The sequence below is a fragment of the Triturus cristatus genome, chromosome 5_1 (assembly GCF_964204655.1).
Source record: "Triturus cristatus chromosome 5_1, aTriCri1.1, whole genome shotgun sequence".
NCBI classification, from domain to species: domain Eukaryota; kingdom Metazoa; phylum Chordata; class Amphibia; order Caudata; family Salamandridae; genus Triturus; species Triturus cristatus.
In genome coordinates, this window is record NC_140587.1 from 364,584,915 (window position 1) to 364,606,345 (window position 21,431).

Consider the following 21,431-nt stretch of genomic DNA (forward strand, 5'->3'; position numbering starts at 1 on the left):
TATACAATGTCTGAAACGATTTCTCTTTTACATTGTCTTCCTATTGCAAAGTGAAGGGATGCTGCTCATCAGTAAAAATGGCTGGAAATAAATACAATAAAAAAAATAAAACACAACTTACTCTTTTCCTTTCTGAAGTAGAAAAACCTGAGTCCGTGTCTCATGCCCGTACCAGCACCAGTACCAGTACCAGTACCAGTACCCATAGCATTCTCTAGTGGCAATCCTGACCTTTCAACAAAAAAAAAAACGCAAAATACTGTTGGCATATATTTAAGTAAAATCATCAATACCTCTGTTCCTAATATATTTACAGTGCAAAATGAAGCAAACAATAATAACTGGTGTTGGACCTGGTTCTTTTTGCAGGGTTATCCCCAAACGTTTTGCCTTCCCCCTGTATTTTTTCTGACCTGTTACTGTTTGCTTCAGGACTCTGGGCACTTTACCACTGCTGATCAGTGCTAAAGTGCATGCACTCTCTCCTTTAAACTTGGTATGATTGGCTTGCACCTGCATATTTAATTTACATGTAAGTGCCTTGTACAGTGGTATCCCATATACCCAGGTCCTGTAAAGTAAATGCTATAAGTGGGCCTGCAGCGCTGCTTTCTCCACCCACAGAAGTAGCCTTTCAAACCGGTCTCAAGCCTGCCACTGCAGGGCTTACGTGCACCGTTTACTGCCATATTGATTTGGCATGTAAATTTACTTCTAAAGCCTGAAACTCCCCTTTTACTACATATAGGTCAACCCTAACTGGGCCCTAGGAAGCCCTAAGAGCAGGGTGATGTGTAGGTAAAAGGTAGGAAGTGTGCCAGTAGTTGTGTTGCAATTCCTGGTAGTGCCAAACAGCCTATTTGGTTTTTCACTGCTGTGAGTACTGCTTCTCTCACAGGTTTGCATTGGGAATTGCCTGATATGTGTTTCAGTGATAATTTCTGATCTGGAAGGAATAGAATTGCCATTTTTGGCATGTTTGGAATAGTGGTGATAAATCCTGCTTATTGGTGTAGGTGGATTTTTCATTGCTGTTTTAGAAATGCTACTCTTAGACAGTTGGCATTTCTATGTGCTTATAATTCTTTGTGCTTTGCATCCTGACTCCAATCAACGTCTAGTTTGGTCTGACAAGGGCTGCTTATGCATTCACTGTAGACAGTCACACAAATGGAGCCTAGGTGTGCCTTGCATTTCCTGATGGGTCGCTCCTGAGCAAGAGTGGTGAGAGGAGTTGTCACTGGCACCTGAATAGGGCTGTGCCTGTCCTCTAACAGTGCTGTTTCCACCCCCCTGTAGTGTGTCTGGAGCCAGGGCTGGGATTGAATGGGGGTGTTGTGCACTTATTACCATTTGTTTGAAGCTACCTCAACATCAAAGACATTTAGAGTACAAGTGCAGGGGCTCTGACCCCATGATTTTAGACACTGCGTGGGACATGTAGCCAGATGCTTCTGGTTCTACAGGCTGCACCAGAGGAACTGCTGGGCTGTCAGGAGAAACCACCACTTGAATTTTCCTTTGCTGTGCTGACCTATTAAAAAGGACTGCCTTTTCACTTATAATGACATCTGTGTGCTCTCCTGCTACCTACATTTATGCTTGTGTGCCACAGTGTTCTCCAAGGGCATGTTGGCTCAGAACACCTCTCCTGTGGTACTCTTGTCTGCAAGTCCGGCAGCAGTGTGGATTGCCATAGGAGCTGTGTTGTAGTACTCCTATCCTAGCGCCTTGTTGTGATGGCCAGCACATGGTGAGCGCTGCACTCCTTGTAGAATTCTAATGCAGTGAGAGCACTTTATTATTTGCCTCCCCTTTCTGACCGAGGATTAGCACTTGGTGGGCGTTGTTCCCCTTGTTCTGAGCGAGGTGCCTACCCAGGGTGTAGAGCGCCTCTCTGCTGACCCTGGATTTCAGTTCTTCCCCTGCCCTCTCCAGCATGAGAGAGAGCCACTACAGGTGCGAGGGCATAGGTGGTAGCTACACAGTAGGACCTTCCAGTTCCGGAGTCAGGCTTCCCCTGTAGGAGGGGCCCAGTCACTGGAGGAGAATCCACCAATGAGAGACTAGAGAGACTGAGACTTTGCTCCATGTTACTCCCGGACCTGCCGCTGAGGAAGACTTCAAACAGTGCTGCAGCTCAAAGCTGACACATGGGTGACCTGTCTTCCCAGCCCTGAGGGCCTGATCGTGATCCTCCAGTTGGCCACCAGCATTTTTGTTTTCATCAGAGGAGGGTAGAAGAGCCCTTGGGGCAATGGCGGTGCTAGGAGTTGGTGGGCAGCCACAGCTATTCATTTGAATTCCGGGACCTAGCAAGGTCTCCCCACTGAGGGTGGCAGTGTGTATATGCCCCCATCCAGATACATACCTTGGTGTATTTGCTGGATTGTTGTGATATGGGGCAAAACCTCAAAGGAGGCCCCTGCTTCATGGCTTAAGGATTTCCCAGCAATTACTGTATTCTGCGGCCTGCAGTTTATGCCAGCATTTATCTCCAAAGGGTTCATCGTACCACCAATACCCTATAGCACATTATACGAGTGCAGGTGTACTGCATCCGGGAATATTGGTTGGACTGTGTGGTTATGGCGAAATATGGCGATTGACGTGTCTTTACTTTACAGTATGTTGCATTTTATTCCCTGATGTTATGATATTTGTCGTTATATGCCTTGCAGTGACAGGATAATGAGTCCTATTTCAGGATCTGCATAATATGTACAGTGATGATTTTTGTGATGACATGTGCAACATATAAGTCTTGATCGTATTGCACTAACTCTGCTGTTATGACAATTGCCTAGTAGGCAAAGGGATTTATAGTTTATGTGGTTTTGGTTTATGTTTATATGCAATACAGATACGTACTTTTATATACTACTGTATGGTGTCCCTTTTGTAGTGTATTTATTATGTCACTGGTGTGTGTGTTGCACAAACGCATTGCACATTGCCTCTGGGATAAGCCTGACTGCTCGTGCCAAATTACCAAGGGTGTGAGCAGGGGTTATCTTGGGTGTGTAACTCCCTAACTCTGACTAGTGTGGTGGGTTCTGCCTGGCTTAGGTACATACCCTAGCCAAACAGAAACCACATTTCTAACATTGGTATTCAGCGGTGAGGATAGGACTTGCGTTTGCGCAGTACCACAGTGACTCATTTTTACACTTCAAACTCTGCACTTAGACAATTATATGTTTTTCTCCTGTTCTCTCACATTGGTCATTTGTTTTATTGTGTACTCCTGTCTCATTTTTTTTTGCACTTGGGACTCTTGTTGTACTTTTGTTTTTGTACCTTTCCAAAATGAAGTCAATCGTACAACTCTGTGACCTGTGCAAGTACACTAGGGAGAAGGTATAGGGGACTACTGGTGGATGGGGCTGGCCCCTCACTGGACCCTGTACTATTTTGAAAGCAGCCAAAACAGAGAACCAGGGGAGTTGTGGTTCTAAGGGAGGCCCTGAGGAGGACCCCAGGATTAGTGAGGACTCTGAGTGAGTGGGTTCCAAATCAGCACCCCTAGAGGTCAGTGGCCCTGAAAACACTGAGCAGGAGGTATACAATTACCAGGGAGGGACGCAAGTAGGGAGTGAAAACCCCATGGAGAGGGGGTTCCTTACTGGGTCTAGTGCCAGGAGAAGTGGTTCCTCCCTAGGTCTGTCCCCGGAGGAGCAGGGGGACTGGCAGGAGGAAAGGGAGCACCAGCTGGTGCTGGAAAGGCTCAAATTGGAGCATGCCAAAGAGCTAGTACAGCTGGCTGAGAAGGAGAGAAAGCCTGGGGTTGAGAAAGCCTTGGTTCAGAAGAGGATGGCGGCGGTAGAGAGGGCCTTCGCCAAAGAGAAACTAGTTCTTGCAGAAAGTTTATACCATGAGCGCAGTTTAAATGTTCTGGACTCACCAGCGCTGTAGGTAGAGTCCTGTGTTGGCAACAATATTGTGTCCAGTGTAGAAACGTCCATTCACTGAACCAAGAGCATGGTACCTAGCTCAGAGGAGGAGGGCATCACCCCTAAAGAGTATAGGTTGAGGTCCAGGGGCAGTAGGAAACTGTCTCATTAGTCCTGTGGGAGAGTATGTAGAGGATTGTTGCAAAGCACTGGACTGTTGAGTGAAGGGTAGCACAGCAAACAATTTTGAAGATTGTTCAATCTGATAGTCAGAGAGCACATGTTCTGTCGTTGTTTTCCAGGGTTACGCCAGCACCTGTTGGAGTGTAAGTTCTCTGACCCCAGGAAACTTGCAAAGGAGGCAGACCTCTGGGTGAGTGCCATCAGGTCTGGAAAGGCATTTGGGAGTGATGCTAAAGTAAGTAGCTCAAGTTTTCCCCAACCAAGGGAGGTTTGGGGGGTTGCAGTGTCCCAGATAGGTCCCAGTGTAGTGGGAAGGGTTGAGGATCCCATGTACTTCTGTGGGAGAAGGGGTGGGGGTGTACCAAGGCCCAGGTTGCCCAAAACCCAGTCCCAGAGCCTGGTTGGTTCCATGAGTGAGCATCAGGAGGGACAGCCTAGTCTCGACCGGGAGGCCTCCCGCTGAGGGTAATCCAATAGTGTCAGGAGAACTTAGGTGGGTGGCTGTCACAAGCGTCTTATCAGTTCTGGTTTCTGGCAGCACCACCCCTGAGGGGACGGTGCGGGAGGCCAGATGGAGGAGCAAGAGGGGGAGGCAGTCCCCAGTGGGAAAACCAGTGGGTCAGGGGCCAGCTCTGAGGTTAGAGCCTATGAGAAGTTGGCCTGGTATATGATGTTCACTAGTTAAAGTGACCACCTTGTACCATGCCAAGCAACCCTTATGGTGTGGTTGTAAGTCAACCTTTTCGGACTAGCTGCCCTAGTGGTAGCGTAGGCTAAGCAGTCTTTGAGGCTAAACTCGTTAAAGCGTGTTAAGCAGGCTGTTTTACCATATGTAACCCCCTTTTATACCAATGAAAGGACACCACACAGATATATATTCAAAATATATATGTATTTATTACTCAAAGTATCCCCTAGACTCTTTACGAGCACAGGAGCACAAATCGTTAAACACGAAAGTATTACAATATACAGAAGTTGCACTTTATATGGATGGGCCCTGGTGGCCACTCAAACCATATACTAAAATAGTGGTATCAGTACCACGAACAGGAAAGGGAAAAGGCCTAGGGCCTCTAGAATCTCTGGGCCTACCAGGAGCTAACTTCAGTTAGTGACCAGGAGGTCCACGGGTCGCGTGTGCAGTGAGGAAAGTTACACGCGTGCTCCCATAGGTTTTCAATGGGTGCGTAAAAGTTCAAAAGTTACTGCTAGAAGGGTCTTCTGGATGGACTACGAACTTAAGACTTAAAACACAGACACTAGAGATTTTTCTCTACACTTGGGCACCGGAGTGCCAGCTTTACCTCACCCACAGGAAGCGGGTGCATAGGTCTCGAAGTGCGTCGGGTTTCGTCTATCAATTCAATGGAGCCTGATGACAAAGATGCTGCAGGCGGCCGGTCCAGAAGAGATGCGGTGGATCCAAGAGTGGATCGGAGTTGTAGAAGACCTGAAAGCAGAGGGGACAGTGTTCACAGTCACTAGCCAGTGACAGGCATGGCACCAGGTAGGTACCAGGCGATGTCGGGTGCAAACAGGTGATGAGGTGTAGCTTGTCTCCGCAGCCACGTGGTCCCTGAAGGTCGACGATGTCCAGGAGTCGGTTCACGAGCTGTCCCACGCAGGCTCTCGCTGTCGGCGGTGTTGGCGACTCGAAGGAAGCAAACAAGCCTTGGCAAAAGCAGAAGTCGTGAAGAATGAAGAAAGCTTGTGGTTCTGACCAGCAAGGTCAGAGGGGCTGCTCCTTTGGAGAGCAGCTGGGGCCAGTCTGGAGCAACCAGACCAGCATCGTAGATTTCAAGGTTCGTCACCAAAATGGCCACTAGCCAACGGGCCAGGGACCGGGCAGGCGCGTCGAGATGCAAAGTGCAGAGGGGCCCCACGCAGATCGTGGAGATGCTGGAGGGCTCACCTTTGGTGCAGATGCTGCTCGGATGTTGGGCTTCTCAGGACCCAAAGCACAACTTGGAGGGAGCCTCTGTTGTCGCGCTTGCAGCTTGTCGTGGGTCTTTCAAGATGGCTGGCTCCACGTGTCTCGGTGCCTCCATGGGTTCCTTCTTTTCAGGGACTGTGGATTGGGCGGTGAGAGGTCTGGAGGTCCAGGTCTTGTCGGTCTCTGGGCTCGGGCTCCGGCAGGAGGCGGCGGCAAAGCAGACGTCGAGTAGCTGGTTGGTGCTTGCGTTAGCAAGATGGTCACTCCCTGACCATAGGGGAGATTTCCTTCTGTCCTCTGTGCAGCAGAGCGTCGAAGTTCCCGTCTTCTTCTTTGTAGTAAGTTGATTCCAGGATGTCTGAAGTCTTAGGACACAGCTCCTACCTTTAAGCGGATTCTAGGGGCCGGACTACCTGCTAGGTCCCTCCCTAAGGGTGGGACCAGGAAGGGGGGTGGTTACACCCCAATCCTTTGTCCAGCTCGCCCCAGGTCCGGGGCTGGTGTGCCCCAGGACCGGTTTGAACTGGCATATGCACTGAGGCTCCTTGTGAGCCTCAGGCATGTCTGATTCCATTCAAGCCCTACCTGACCAATACACAAAATCCTGTCTGGGGTGGTGCACGCACCTCCCCTGGCAGGAAACCCTTTGTTCACGTCTCCCAAGCTGGAAGGACTCCCAGCAGCAGGAGGGCAGACTTGTGTCTGTGGTGGCAGCATCCATTTTGTGGAGCTGAGGCTATGTCTGATTTTACCCGGGTTTCAGGTACTGTACATGTCGTGTCCCTCTAGAAGGGTGGAATGCTAACCCCGTCGCCAGAACTGGCGAGGGGTTAGTATTCCAATTCATATGACACCTTACTCGACATGTTTTGATAAAGCCAAACCAAAGATAGCATTTAGCCGCGAGGTTCATAATGCACTTAAGAGTATATGGTATGACGATATCTGGAAACGGTAGAAGGAAGTTGTTCCGACCACTGCAGACAGGCTCAGCTCATGCCAGAGCACCATCTCACATTGAACCAAGCACTCTGCCTTCAGGATTGTTAAGGCCTGCCGTAGGAGTGACTTATAGGTTAACATGTGTTCCATTTAAGGTTAGGTATAGGTATACTACACCTAAGTAAGAGGTGGTTACACCAACTTACCCCAGCTGAGTGATCAGCCAGTTGTGTCAAATTTTTAGGCCAGGCCAGGGGTGGCATAATACATGCTTCAGCCCCTGGTAGGCCTTAGATACACCAATGCCCTGGGTACCTAGAGTACACTGGTACAGGGGCTCAGAGGGTGATCCAATTCCAATTGGTTATGCACCTAGGGTGCATAGTGTCAGTTTAGTAGAGAGAACAGCAGGCTGGGGGTCTGATTAGCAGGCCCACAGCCTCAATATGTCAAAAACCAGTGAAGCAAAAAGCAAAAATTTGGGGTGACCATAGGATAGCAGACCCTACTCTCCTACAGAGCCCCCCAGGAATGACCCTGGTGACACCACTTCTGGTCTGTGGGGGTCTTTGTGCACTGTCAGATGGGCAGGAGGTGAGAGATCAGTGCCAGGCAGACTCTCACGCAACACACGAACAATGTGTTACCCTTGGGGGGTAGGTGTACTCCCCAAGAAGTCCTGGCTTGCCAGGCACATACTCAGCAGCAGGGTGTGGTCCGTGGGTTAGGGGTCAAGGTTCAGGTTCTCGCATCTGACCTGGAGGGAGATGCAACTGCTAGCAGTGTCCCTAGTGTTTTGTCTTCTAGATGTAGCACTCTGGGTGGGACGGTGCAGAACTCTAGAAGGGGGTCCAGGGGGAGGGCAGACTCGCCCCTGACCCAGGTTCAACCCAAGGGTGCTGACAATGGGTTGGGAGACCAGTTGCAGGTTGTAACCCCTGAACTGGTGGGAGTATTGTGACAGTTTTGGATTCTGGGGGTACCACTCCTGAAACTGACTTAGCATGAAACGTATTATCCATAATGTTTGTGCTTGAACAGGAAAGAGGTAGTGGGTGTAGTAAGGCAAGGGGGTTATCAAAGAAAAATGAATATTATATCAAACAATCAAACAATCAGGCACGTTTCAGTTATTAGGGAGACAAATTTCATATTTTAAGGTTTGGCATTGCTAGTTTCATAACATCAATCATGCCTTGAAAAGGCAATATGAAAATGCCTGGAATGAATTGGTAAAATACCGTTGCACTTTAACCTATGTAAGCAAACATAACAAAAGTTAAATTGCACAGTCACATGAATACTATCTAATCAAGTATGTTCTTCCATTTTAATCTTTAGGAACATTCTTGCACATGCATCAAAAATGCCTTTTGCGATTCTTTATTAGCGAAAAATAAGGATTCGCTAATAAGGAATCACAAAAGCCCATGCATGTAGCAATTGCTTAAAAAATAGCGATTTCTAAACATTCCTTAATTGCTACTCGCAAATTGCGAGTCGCAATTAAGGAATACCTCCCCATTCTTTCCTATGTGCCTAGAGGCCCATAGGAATGAAAGGGAAGACATTCTCAATTTGCGATTCTCAATTAGAGAATCGCAAATTGAGAAGGGAATTTCAAGGGTGCCAGGGTGTCAAAAGGACACCCTGTTGCACCCCTGAAATCTGCATATGGGTTCATCTTGCACACACACATGCCCCAAGGGGATGTGTGTGTGTAAAATGGAACTTTGAAAAATGCACTTTAGTGCATTTTCCAAGGTTTTTGCAAATTACCATGAAGTTCAACTTCATGATAATTTGCACCCCGTATTAGCGAAATCGCTATTTTTTTTACCTAAATGCATTGCGTTTAAGGAATCTCTATTTGCGATTCCTTAGATGCAATCGCAATTTGATAACTCGCAAATATTTGCGAATTCACAAATTGCGAGTGCCATGACCCTTCATGCATCGCAAAAGGTCTTTTTGCGGGCGCAAACGGCCGATTTTTGCGAATCGCACCGTTTGCGCTCGCAAAAACCTTTGATGCATGTGCCCCAAAGTCAACAAACAGAATAGCAAAAGCGAAATTCGCACAGGACGAAATGTTTGGTCACATAACATTGGCAATAGGGGTGGCGGGACAATAATATATGTCTCCTTTCCTACATATCGTAATCTTGATACATGCCATAGCCTTTCTCTAAGGATTATTACTATCTTCACTTACAAGGGTGTTCCAGATCACATTCACTGCAAACCTCATAGTATAATTAGCATTTTGTAGCAAGGAAAGATGACAATTCTAAATTAATCAATATAAACAATTTAAGTCACAGCAGATAATCTCTGTTTCTGACATGCATTTCTTGTGATTTGGCATACTCATTAACATGGGCATGAGATATACTTCATTAGCAGATGCTGGCTGCAACAACGTTATAAAGAGTGGGATGGTGGTAAAGTAAATAAAATCCTAACATTTACCATCCTGTAGATTTTGCACCACCTTTCAGGAATACAACAGCAGGTAACAAGCCCGCTAAGTTACCCTGTTTCAGGGCTACCATACTTAGAAATTGTGCTGTGTGCTGTGTCCTTGTTTATTTTAAATGCACAGTAAAACATAAGGCCTCGTGCTGTGATCATGCATGGTTTAAACAGTCTTAAATGTTAGTTTCCTGACATGACAAGCACAGTCAAACACACTGGGAAGAAGATGCCTGCTCCCCCCTGACTGTATATTCACCTCACCTACACTTTCCTGCACTTTAATTGCAGTAACGACTGGATTCTCTTATGTCTCCTCCGTTCTCGCACCACCAGATTGTGATGTCAGAGGGAGTGGGATTTCCAATGCTATGCTGATGAATGGCTATATGGATGAAGGTGAGAGGTCAACATCCCATAGAGGCTTTTCAGCTTGCTCACAAGACCTCTTTATGCATTTAAACATCAGCATCTTGGAAGAGATCAATTTTTGTTTAGTAAGCCTTAGTTTACTATTTGGACAACAAAATACCATTGATAATGCCTCCCTCACTCCAGGATTCCAGCCAGAAGCTCTCAAGACAGGCCAGATCCTCCCAATCATAAATAAACCTATACTAGATCCTACTATACTCGTTGACTGCTGGCCCATTATTCACATATCTTTCAATTGCAAGATCCTTGAAAAGCAGTATATGTTCAAATCCAAGGTCATATTTTAACTAAACAGCTGTACGATTACTAGTCTGGCTTTTAATCATGCCCCAGCATGGAGACTGCAGCCTAACCCATCACAGACAATGCCCTCTTGACCACAGATGAAGATGAACTCTGCCTCCTGATATTGGTGGACCTCTCTGCTGCCTTCAACACAGTTGACCATCCCACTCTCATACACACCATGGTCTCTCAAGTGAGTTTCACAGGCAATATCCTTCACTGGTTCTTCTCTTACCCTTCCGCTGATACCATTTTGTTCATAGGTGCACCTCCAAGTTCCAAAAGATACATCACCTGTGGTCTCTCCTAGTGTTCCAGACTGTCCTGTGTCACCTTCAACCATTCCATGAAGCCACTTGGAACTCTTCTAAGATCAAGATTCACCTATATGCTGATGATAAACAACTCTACCTGAATGTTTCCTCTGCTTCAGATATCTAATGCGTCAAACACCGCTTGTACACCATCCAGACAAGGATGTTCAATAAATCAATCAATCAATGGACATTTATTCAGTGCACAGCTACCTCCAACGGAGGTGTCTTGGCACTAGGAGCGCACACAGCAGTGAGAAAGGGGGCCTTTAAGAGTGGCTAAAAAGCCAGGTCTTCAGGGCCTTTCTGAATGCTGGGTCTGTATCTGCCTTACGAAGGTGTACAGGCATAGAATTCCAAAGAGACGCAGTTCTCACTGAGAAAGCACAGCCGCCCAGACTGGCTTTAGAAAAGCGGGGAGTCCTAAGTAGTTCTTGATGGTTCGATCTCAAGTCCCTGATGTGGCGATATTTCTGGAGTCTTTGTCCAAGGTAAACCAGGCTCTAAAAGCCAAGGACAGCACCTTGAACTCGATTCTTCTTTGAAGTGGCACATTCCTGATAAGTCTAGCCGCAGTGTTTTGGATGATTTGTAGTCTACGAATCAAATAAGTTGGGAGACCTATATAGATGCTGTTAGCATAGTCTAACTGTGATGTGGCCAGTGCATGGACCACGGTCTTTCTGCAGTCCATGGGCATGAGATGCAAAAATCTCTGTTAGACTTTTAGTTTCCAGAAGCAAGATGATGAGACTTGGCAAATCTGGGCTTTGCAAGAGAGGTGTGTGTCGAATTTAAACCCAAGGTTCCCAGCTGAGTCAACTGGGAGCGGAAGAGGGTTTAGCGCCTACCTGCAGCTCTACCCAACCAAGCCAGAACAGTATCAACTTTTTTCAATAAAAAGGCGCAGGCTTCTTTCTATGAGGCAAAAATTCTGCAAGCTGCTAACTCCCCCAGAGAGACATTCCGTATCATCAATAAGCTCCTCAAAAACCCGTTCCCTCAAACTGTCACTGATCCTTCAGGCCAACGCTGTGATAAACAGGCAGAGTTCTTCACCTTGAAAATTCAAATATTCGTAAATTGCTGCCCCCTATTGCTGATGAATACGTGCCTGTAAACGAGCACCCTGCCCAATTTTCCCCCCTTCCCAGACACCGGCTGGAGTCCATTCCCCCTCTCCCACTGAAAACGCTCCTAACACTGATGTCCTCAGTTAAAAGCGGCTCACCTAATGATCCCGCACCTCTGAACGTTCTGAGTAAAGTAGCATCCATAGTTGCCCCCACTGTCGCAGACGTAATCAATGCCTCACTGGCCTCAGGAGTAGTTCCACCCAATTGGAAGGGGCAATGGTAAAAACACACCTGAAGAAGCCACACCTGGATCCGGCGGACCTGGCCAACTACCGCCCTATTTCCCTTCTCCCGGGAATCGCTAAAATTGCCGAAAAATATGTGAACCACACTCTCTCGAACTTCCTGGAGTCCTCTGACTTGCTTCACCCCTCCCAGACAGGATTACAACCCTGCCAAAGCACAAAAACTGCCCTACTGGGGGTGGTGGAGGAGAACAGGAAGATTCTGGATTCAGGAGGGTCGGCAACCATCCTACTCCTTGACCTGAGTGCAGCTTTCGATACGGTGAATCATCTCGATCTGATTCACCATCTCAGGAACATAGGAGTAGTCTCAAAAGCACTGAAATGGCTGCGTTCCTTTCTGGAAGGACGCTCCTTCCAGATCTTTGAAGGAAGTGTGAGCTCCAAACCCATGCCTTTGTTGTGTGGAGTTCCTCAGGGCTGATAGTTAACCCCAACCCTTTTCAATGTATAAATGGCCCCTTTAGCAGCAGTTGTGGCCCCTTTTGGGATCCACATGGTCACCTATGCAGATGACACCCAAGTGACACAACATCCGGAGTTCCTGAATACCTGCCTATCTGAAGTCACTAAGTGGATGGGGGCGTCCCACCTGAAGCTCAATGGGGAAAAGACGGAGATCATGATCATTGGCAATCCCCTATATGCGACCCTTGGGACCATGTGGCCAGCATGCATGGGCCCAGCCCCAGTCCCCAAACCCGAAATAAAGAATCTGGGTATCTGGCTAGACCAAAACCTGACATTCAAGACGCAAGCCAGGAAGACGGTTGCGGCATGCTTCGGCCTGCTTAGAACAGCTAGAAAGGTGCTTCCCCTTCTCCCCCCTCAAGCCCAAAAAAATCCTAGTCCAATCTCTGATACTCTCAAGGCTAGACTATGGAAATGCATTTTATCTAGGAGCCCCGATTGTAGTAATCAGTAAACTACAAACTGTCCAAAACTGCGCGGCGAGACTATTGTTGGGTATGCCAAAGCGTCTCTCAGCCAAACCGGCTCTCTCCTCCCTCCACTGGTTGCCAGTGAGGAAAAGAATTAGCTTTAAAGTCCTTTGCATTGTCCATAAATCCTTGCAAGGGAAAGGCCCACATTTAATTTTGGCCATGATCCGCCCCTACAAAGCGAGGAGGAAACTTCGCTCGGATGAGCTTCACTTAATTGAAACCCCAAGGATCAAGAGGTCTAGAAGTGGTGGCTGATGCTTCTCCCCCAACGCTGCTAAGCTCTGGAATGCACTTCCACTCCTCATCCGTAGGGAACCTAGCCACCACACCTCTCGTAAACAACTGAAAACGTTCTTGTTCCCCTGATGTCTGTGTTACTGAGTACTGGTCATGCCTAGCGCTGGGAGGCCTCCGGGTAGCCATGCGCTTTATAAATGTCATTTTCCTTTCATTTCAATGACATGCACATTGACAGCTTTGAACATCAACTTTCACTGAATTCCAAGGCATTTGGATTTACCCTGGACAACAACTTCACGTCAACTAACACATTACCAAACTACACAAACTCTATCTGAAACCAGTTCTCTTTTAAAGAAAGTGAAACAATTTCTTCCAAAAGGTGATTTCAGAACGGTTTTCAATCCCACGTAATCTTACATGTGGACAGTGGTAACATCCTACTCTCTGGTGCCCAGACTCTACATTGGCACCACTTAAGGGGATCCTTCACACTGCAGCACATCTCATCCAACGGTTGAAGAAATATGATCACATTACCCGCATCTTAATGAAATTCCTTTGGCTCCCCTTGTCAGCACACACCATCAAAACCAGCTGCATCATTTACATAGCCATCATGACCAGCACCCTAGCTTATCTTTAACACAAGCTCTCATCTCAGATGGCTCTTGGCTCACCCACAGTGAGGACAACATCAGGCTGCAGACTAAGAAATGTAAACAAGGTAAAAATAGATCAGCAAGTCTTTTCCATCTATGCACTCAAGATCTGAAACAACCATGTGTCCATCAGGACCACCTCAGTGCAGCTCTAGTTTAGGAAAGAGGTGCAGACACACCTCTTTAAAGGATACTACATAACAATCATTAACAATCCAGAAACCAGCTTCCTCTCCTACCACTCTGTGCCTTTTAGCTATGCTTGCACTATAGAATACCGGGAAACATCTGTTACAACGCGGTCTTTACACTGCAATATGTTTACAATGTGACCATTACAACGCAAGTCGTTACAACGACTTGTGCTGGATGGCGCTACACACTAAGGAATAATATTTATTCCAACACCTTCCCTACTGTTACGTAGGCTGGAGTTGAAATAGTAAATCATACTATTCCAAAGTCCAGCGCCCTCCAGCGCAAGTCGTTGTAACAACTTGCGTTGTAATTACTGTGTTGTAGACTTATCGCGGTGTAAAGACCGTGATGTAACGTCATACATTCTAGAATACCATATACATACATACACTCATGCATCAAGAAAGAACAAGACATTACATTTGTAGACAACCAGCTATCTGAATGAACAGTATTTGAAAAATGTGTTTATTTTTTTGCCAACATAATGTTAGCAGACGTTTTATTCACTGTGTACCTGTCGTTAAAGTTTTTGTATAAACGATGTGAATGCAGTGGCTATTCTTACTTTTCTCAGACTGCTGCCAGTTGTGAGTAAAACAAAGAAAAACTATTCTTCATTCAAAAAGGCTAACAGCACTCCCTGTCCTGCCAGGGAACAGACACCATTTTAGGCAATACACTCTTCTGTGTCTGCAGCTGAAAGCAATGAACATTTCACATCTGTGTCATTGTTTCCTGCTGCTAATGTATGCACATTCCCTATTTACAAGTCTATATTGTGCTCATGTCACAGGGGGCAAATCTACAGGCAACAGTGTAATCATCCACAAAATGCAGTGGGCTGAGCCAAAATTAGATAGAGAAGCCATTCAGCCAATGCCTGAAAGTGGCTAATCCAAACAAGCCACCGGCTAAAAAGGGGTGACCAACATTTATGGTGTGTTGTATGGTGTGTATTGTGTTGTACAGACTTGAAGTCATGCCAAAAGCTTGAGATGGCTGAAGCCAAGCCATTTTCTTTTTATTTCCATGATTTAATCACATTAAAAAACACAGCAGCACCAGACAGTAGCAAAAATAAACATCACACACTTTAAACAACAAACAGCCAAGGAAAAGCTGGCATGTTCGACACCAAGTATAAGTACAGCTGCTCCATAAAAGGTAAGTGGAATGTTGTGCCCTAGTAGGATGAGAGAAAAGCCACTTCCCACTCTAAAAGAAATCGGTGGACAAGGGGCAGGCTAAGGCACCCAGCATAAATACCAATGTTTAGCCATCCGCTAATCAAACTACAGTTTAAAAAAGGAACAGGCCATAGCCAAGATAACACTCATACCAGTACCATCAGTGTACTGCCATAGAGTAATTGAAATATATTAATGCTAATAATACAGTATGAAGACCTGTAAATGATATCACCCGATCAAAGTGATTGTGCTGCTTAACAACATAAAAATAACTTGCGTACATAACATCTGGAAGTGGCAACCAGTAACAACTTCATAATAATAACAGCTAGTAAGATGACAATAAGCTATGTTGCCATGCAAAAATACAGTCATCGTAGAGGAGCATTCAAATACTTTCAAAAATGTGTTTTATCCTCAAAAGGTTAGGTAGATTTGCGGATGCTTTCACCATCCAACTTGAAAAGGTATTACACATTAGGCATCAGAAGCAAGCCTATAAAAAGTAGGTAAAATTAACAAAAAAATCTATGCACTCTCAGTCAGAGCTAAAAGATATCAGTAGTGGAAGGATATACCTCACACTGCCAAAAGACAGTGAGACCAAAATGATGCTCGGCTGGGCAAACAAGTAGTGAGGAAAATCAACCAGTCACATGCAGAAAGCAGACATAGACAAAATAGCCACTCCTATTATATGATAAATTATTGGAAACAAAGGAACTTTGAAAAACATCTCAAGGTGCCTGTAGCAGGAACTAAAAACGTTGTGCCTATTTTTTACCAGCCGGGAAAACTGCTCCAAAATGCATGTCTGCTATCATATGCAAATGTATGTGTATTTTAAATATTTGAAGGGAAATTAAATGTTCTGAAATGCAATACATGGTTTTGCTTCTTGTCTATTGTCTCACTTCAGCTTTCCTAGAGCGCTCTTTCTATTTTAGATCTCAGCTACAGACAGTTTAGCTGTCTTTTGGCAGACATATTATTCCCAATACCTAGTGTATAGAGTGGGCTTTGCGTCAGCTCCCTGTGAATGATTGGATCCCTCTGTTGTCTCTAAAGTGTCTGCTTTTGGTTTGATGGCTTTCTTCTCCATAATTGTCTTTATCCCAGCCAGGACCATTTAAATCTCAAGGTGTTCTGATTGGATAAGTTGTATACCTCCACTGTTCACTTTGCGACGTTTTTAACATCTTCATGGAAGTGCATGTATTTCCATGCTCACTGGGGGCACTTGTTCCTGTGTTCCCTGCAAACCCTCTTTTTGCTCTCCTCCCAACTCCTGCTCCCCATCCTACTTCCTGTTTTCAATATTTTCTTCTTTGTTATGATAGCAAGGAATCCCATTGCCACTGTGACCGGTAGTTTTCTTTTATTCCTCCTATGCACACTTCGTTTTTGTTTTCTTACTTGCTGACCACCATGTCAGGAGCCACCTTGCAAAGGAGTTTTTTTTTATTAGTAAATGCACTGCGAAATTACCTGTCATGTGTGTGCACGGCACGCCTCATGACGGCCTTTTTGAGCCAAGCACAATTGGCTTCGCCAGTGTTTGTTACTAAAAAATATCCTGTGCTGAATGACCCAGGCAATGCAATTCAATTAAAGCTGCACCTAAAAAGGTGCATATGCAGTCTACATTTTAAAGTGGACGTGTGATCTGCATTTTTCAAGCAACATTTTTTTAAGGATATCTTTATTGAATAACCAAGCCCACTCACAAAATGTATTTTTTTAAACTTGCAAAATGAAAATGTGCCTCCATCCTTAAACAGTTGTTTTATTTAAGGTTTAGAATAAAAGCCCATGAATAATAGTTTAAGCAACCATCAATTTAAGCAATGGTTGCACTTTAGACTCCTTCTGTGACAAATATCCAATCAATAAATTGTGCCACCCTGGGGTCTAAAATTACAGACTGTGATACCAATTGAATTATGGGGACATATATTATTCAATTTTTACCTTGTTCAATTAATAAAATAGAAGTTGCTTTCATGAATTTAATGAACCTTGTTACAATCTGTGTTTGCGCGCCCTTTAAGCAAAATATAATGGCTAAGGACAGCTTCAAATATTAAAATAATCAAACAATTTCGAAGCCATCTACTGGGTTCCATTAAAAGGGCTGGCCAAGCACATTTAATATGTCCAAATGATTCCATCCTGCAGTCACAAACTCTGCAACAGTTTGCAGAGGGCAAAGAAATCCATTTGGGTAGAAAACCTAAATTGGCAATCAGCCCAAGTCTCAAATACATTAATTTATGTTTAAGAAACATAGCAAAAGAATGGCACAAATAATTTGAAGTGTATACTTGTTTATATGTATTTATTGAGTCCAGCCATGGGTTATCTTTCTATCTTTCTCCGATGAAAAGAGAGGTCAAGATGTTTGTTAACAGGTTTTTACTATAGAAGCTGTTAAGTCAATGAGGTCCACCCCTGACCATTTTATTAATCTGACCCCTTTCAGTCTCACTGCCACCATAGTCTCCACTCTAATTAAAGTGAGCTGGAGCTGTGTTTGCATCTGGATGGTTAAGATCTGTGGATTATGGTCACTTATGCCATTGAGCTCCATCGAAGTTTACAATTGTTATCCGGGGGTTAAGTGGGGTTATTATATGATTATAAAGGTCGGTAATTAATTTGGTGTATGATTATGACAGGGAACAACTATTTCTAATTTATGTTTGGCCAGCAAAATGGTCACGACATCCCCATAGGAGTTATGTCAAAAATAATCCTGACCCTCACTGTGTGCATTCCCAAACACTTTCTTACCAGGGCAGGGAGATGTTCTTACATTGAAATTACCAGCCCTTATTATTCCCTTTTTGTAAAAAGATATCCAGATCTTTCTCCATAGCTATGACCACCTCAGAACAGGTGGAATAAAATGTATATTTAATAAAGGTTAATAAATTAGGACAATTATCTTCAGTTAGCAAAACAAATAGATATTAAGAGGATTCCATAAATGCCTTAAAGACCTTAGCTGGGAGAGAAGTTGAAACTAGAGTCACAAGATCCCCTTTGACCTGCCCAACAGTAGAGAGGGTATCTGGAATAATCAATTACATGAAACCATTACTGTAACATAATGTTTCCTGAATCCAAACTACCTGCGTGGGAGCAATATGTGTATACCAGTGATACAAGTTTTACTTACCCAAAATTTCTGCTACAGTCCATAAAACTACAGTAACATTATACATTAACAGAGATGAGGAAATATTTGAGTCAGAGGCCACACATGATGAAATTGCTTTTTTAAATCCCTGAGAATACTATTGATAGGAACCTTAGAGGGAGAAGGATCTTTCTTTGTACTAAGCGGGAGTCAATCAATATCATCCAGGAATTCCAACCAAACCTATTGTATGAATCCACAACCTCACTATAGTGCGTGTATTTTGACGTCTTCGCAGGGTGATTGATTGCATGTTTGACAAGGTATTGATCCAGTTAGAAGAAAAAGCCTGGGGCAAAATTTCAATTTTTCCACGCATTCACGGTACCAATGAGTGAGCAGTCGAAAGCTTAGATAACAAATACTTCACAAACTCTGGTGAATGAAAGTTAACAATACAGTCACGTTAGGTTTTTTTTAATCTGCCAACCCATTTTACTCTCCTAACCAATAGAATTTCATTGAACAAAACCTGGGTATTACTAAATCTTCACGAAAAGCAATATGCCACCTTGTTTTTCAACTCCCAACCAATCTCTGACACGAGAGAGTTACAATCGGGGACAAGCATTAAAATCAACACATAAGGCATAGCCTCTAGAGTTACATGAAGTACATATTGTGGTACCAACACAGACGTTGTCTATGAACCAAATTGGAACTGGTTAGACTTATTATACTCCCCTGTGGGTTTTTGGTTCCAAAAGGAGATGCTGTGCGGGCTGGATAGACCCCCTCTCCTCTGATGTGAGATACACATATGGGTGTTGGAGGGTCATGATCCAAACCACCCCATTTTGATGGAACCTTCCAATTGTTATGACTGTTATTATTACCCCTTTCCACCAGTTTTTCTAGGGCTTGTTCCTTGACCAACCCCTTCTCACTCACGCATTTCAGTGTCTCTGTCGTCTAAAATTAAGAAAGAGTATTTCTTATTTATTAAGTCCAGGACCTTGTGTACCATAAATTCGAAAAGTTCAAACTTGCTGTTCGCGGCATCGAGGTCTGATTTAAAATAAGTTTCCAGGGATTCAAGTTTCTTATTCATGGACTTGATAAGAAAATAAATATTTTCACTTTATTCCCACATATCTGAGGGCTGTACCGCTTGTCTTTAGGAAAAAGGCTTCCTTTTATTGGTGCTTTATTGGACGGCATTATTTGTTGTCGCATGGCCCTCAATTGGGGTTTTTTCTTTTGAACTCAGTGAAGACTCACCCAGAGGGTGGAGAACCATCAATGGCACTTAAAGAGACATCTAACGCACATCAGTTATTAGTAAATGACAATTTCTCAATGCCGGGCGTACATCTAGGGCTTTTCAACCCCTTTACAGCGAGTTGGGTAGCAACAAGTCTCACTTCAATATTTATGATTTTGTTGTTAATTAGTTTCATTGCACCATAAAGGTAATTTGTAACTGAATTAGAGAGTGATGCATCCTTACTGGGTGCCCCCTGGGCAGATTTTCTCTTCCCCATCATGTAATGACCCACCAATGCTTTCAGAAGACAAATGGAAGGGCAGTGGCCCAGCCTCCATTAGCCTTGGATGGATTCAGACAGGCCCGTCTTGACCCATTTTGTGCCTGGACGCATCCAGCATGTGTTCCTCGCTGTGGGGGAATGCAACTCTTTTTATAGCACCTCGCCCACCCTGGAGTCAACAGAAAGGAACCTGAAACACTGCAGCCAGTAGCCAACACACAGTAGGAAAAAGCGGCACCTTTAATGGTGCCTACCCTAGCTCGGTCCCTGAGGCAATCTAGAACTTGGAGTCCACTTGAAGGATACTGAAACATCACAGTTAGCAGCTAACAACAGCACGTGCATACAAAATAAAAGGTGTCCGTTTGACAGATAAATATGTGCATTTTCATAAATTAATAAACTGATGTTTGGGGCTATATTGTTGCAAGTTGAAATATACATTTAAACCAGGTAAATGCATTATAATCAGTAGTGCTGTCTCAATCCCTAATTTGCAGGATTAGTGTAACCTGGGCGCTGCCAGGACTAGTAAATTCTGCATAACCTTGAACATAGCAACACAAAATGAGCCTGTTATGTAATTCACTTATAGAGCGCATGGTTACACCACCGGTGTCTGCTATGTACTGCCTGAGACTCCGACATTTATGTCATTTTTTATTTTTCCACTCTACCCTTTCGAAGGAGATATGCATACACAAAATATTATTGAGAATGTATTTGCTAGGAAAAAATAGAAAAAGGAAAAAAAGGAAATGTAAAAGTGTAGATTGGTGCCATGGTAAATAATAGATTATGTTAAATAGCATTTTCTGAAATGGCTATATCATATAAAGCTTTTCAAATCTTTTCTAAAGAAATCGCGGTTTCACTTTTCAGTTGCTGCACTGTGATTCTTCATTTATTGCAAAAAATACGTGCTAATATCTTAGTGTTTTAAGTAAATCAGATAGTCTTGAATATTTTGCTAATAGACACTACTTCATGTGTACAAATCTATATGTTAACTCTTAAAAACTGGACTATTTAGACTTTCTAAAAATGTCAGAGTTGTGATCCCTGTAGGCACCTACCTGACCTAATTGGCCTGGTTCCCCCTTCTTTAATCGCTTTTTTTCAGACTGGGCATTGCACTTGTGTCCTTTGCTTCACCACAGTAAACTGCCAAATAGATAAACACATGTTTCAGAGAATAAGCATGTTTTTGTAATATAGGGTTACCTTGTCTTGAGGGTTTCCAGTCTGGCTAAAATAGAGTGCAAAACGGTTGCCTCCCTTTACGACGAATGTGTAATTATCTGATTCAGGGGGCACAAAGAATCCACTGAGACGAGCCACAAATGCATTCTGCCCTGAGGGACACTTGTAGGAAGCTGAATCGACCCATGATGCACCAGCATATCCGGTGGTGTTTTCGTTGTATGTGAGTGCATCTTCCAAGAGAGAAGGGTTGGTATTATTCCACACTTGGAGTATTAGTCCTCTTCCCCCTTGAGAAAGAGAAATATAAAATCAGATAATAAACAACATTTACCACTACATTAATATTACTAGTGTGTATTTATCTACCAGTACCAGTATATCGGCCTCAAACTGTGCAATGCATTTGCGTACCAAATGGCTTTTGGATAAGTGGTGTATCATTACATAACTGT

General features: G+C 44.3%; 1 protein-coding gene across 2 annotated transcripts in view; it reads right to left on the bottom strand.

Annotated features, from left to right (window-relative positions):
* LOC146830894 (fibrocystin-L-like) overlaps positions 1 to 21,431 on the bottom strand; it is a 1,907,335-nt gene that overhangs the window by 1,419,297 nt on the left and 466,607 nt on the right. For both annotated transcript variants that reach the window (XM_085605084.1, XM_085605082.1), the window contains exons 14-15: positions 20,998 to 21,266; positions 122 to 231 (exon numbers count right to left, since the gene is read on the bottom strand). In XM_085605084.1, coding sequence (XP_085461210.1) covers positions 122 to 231; positions 20,998 to 21,266 — 379 coding nt within the window. The remainder of the gene's footprint in view (positions 1 to 121; positions 232 to 20,997; positions 21,267 to 21,431) is intronic.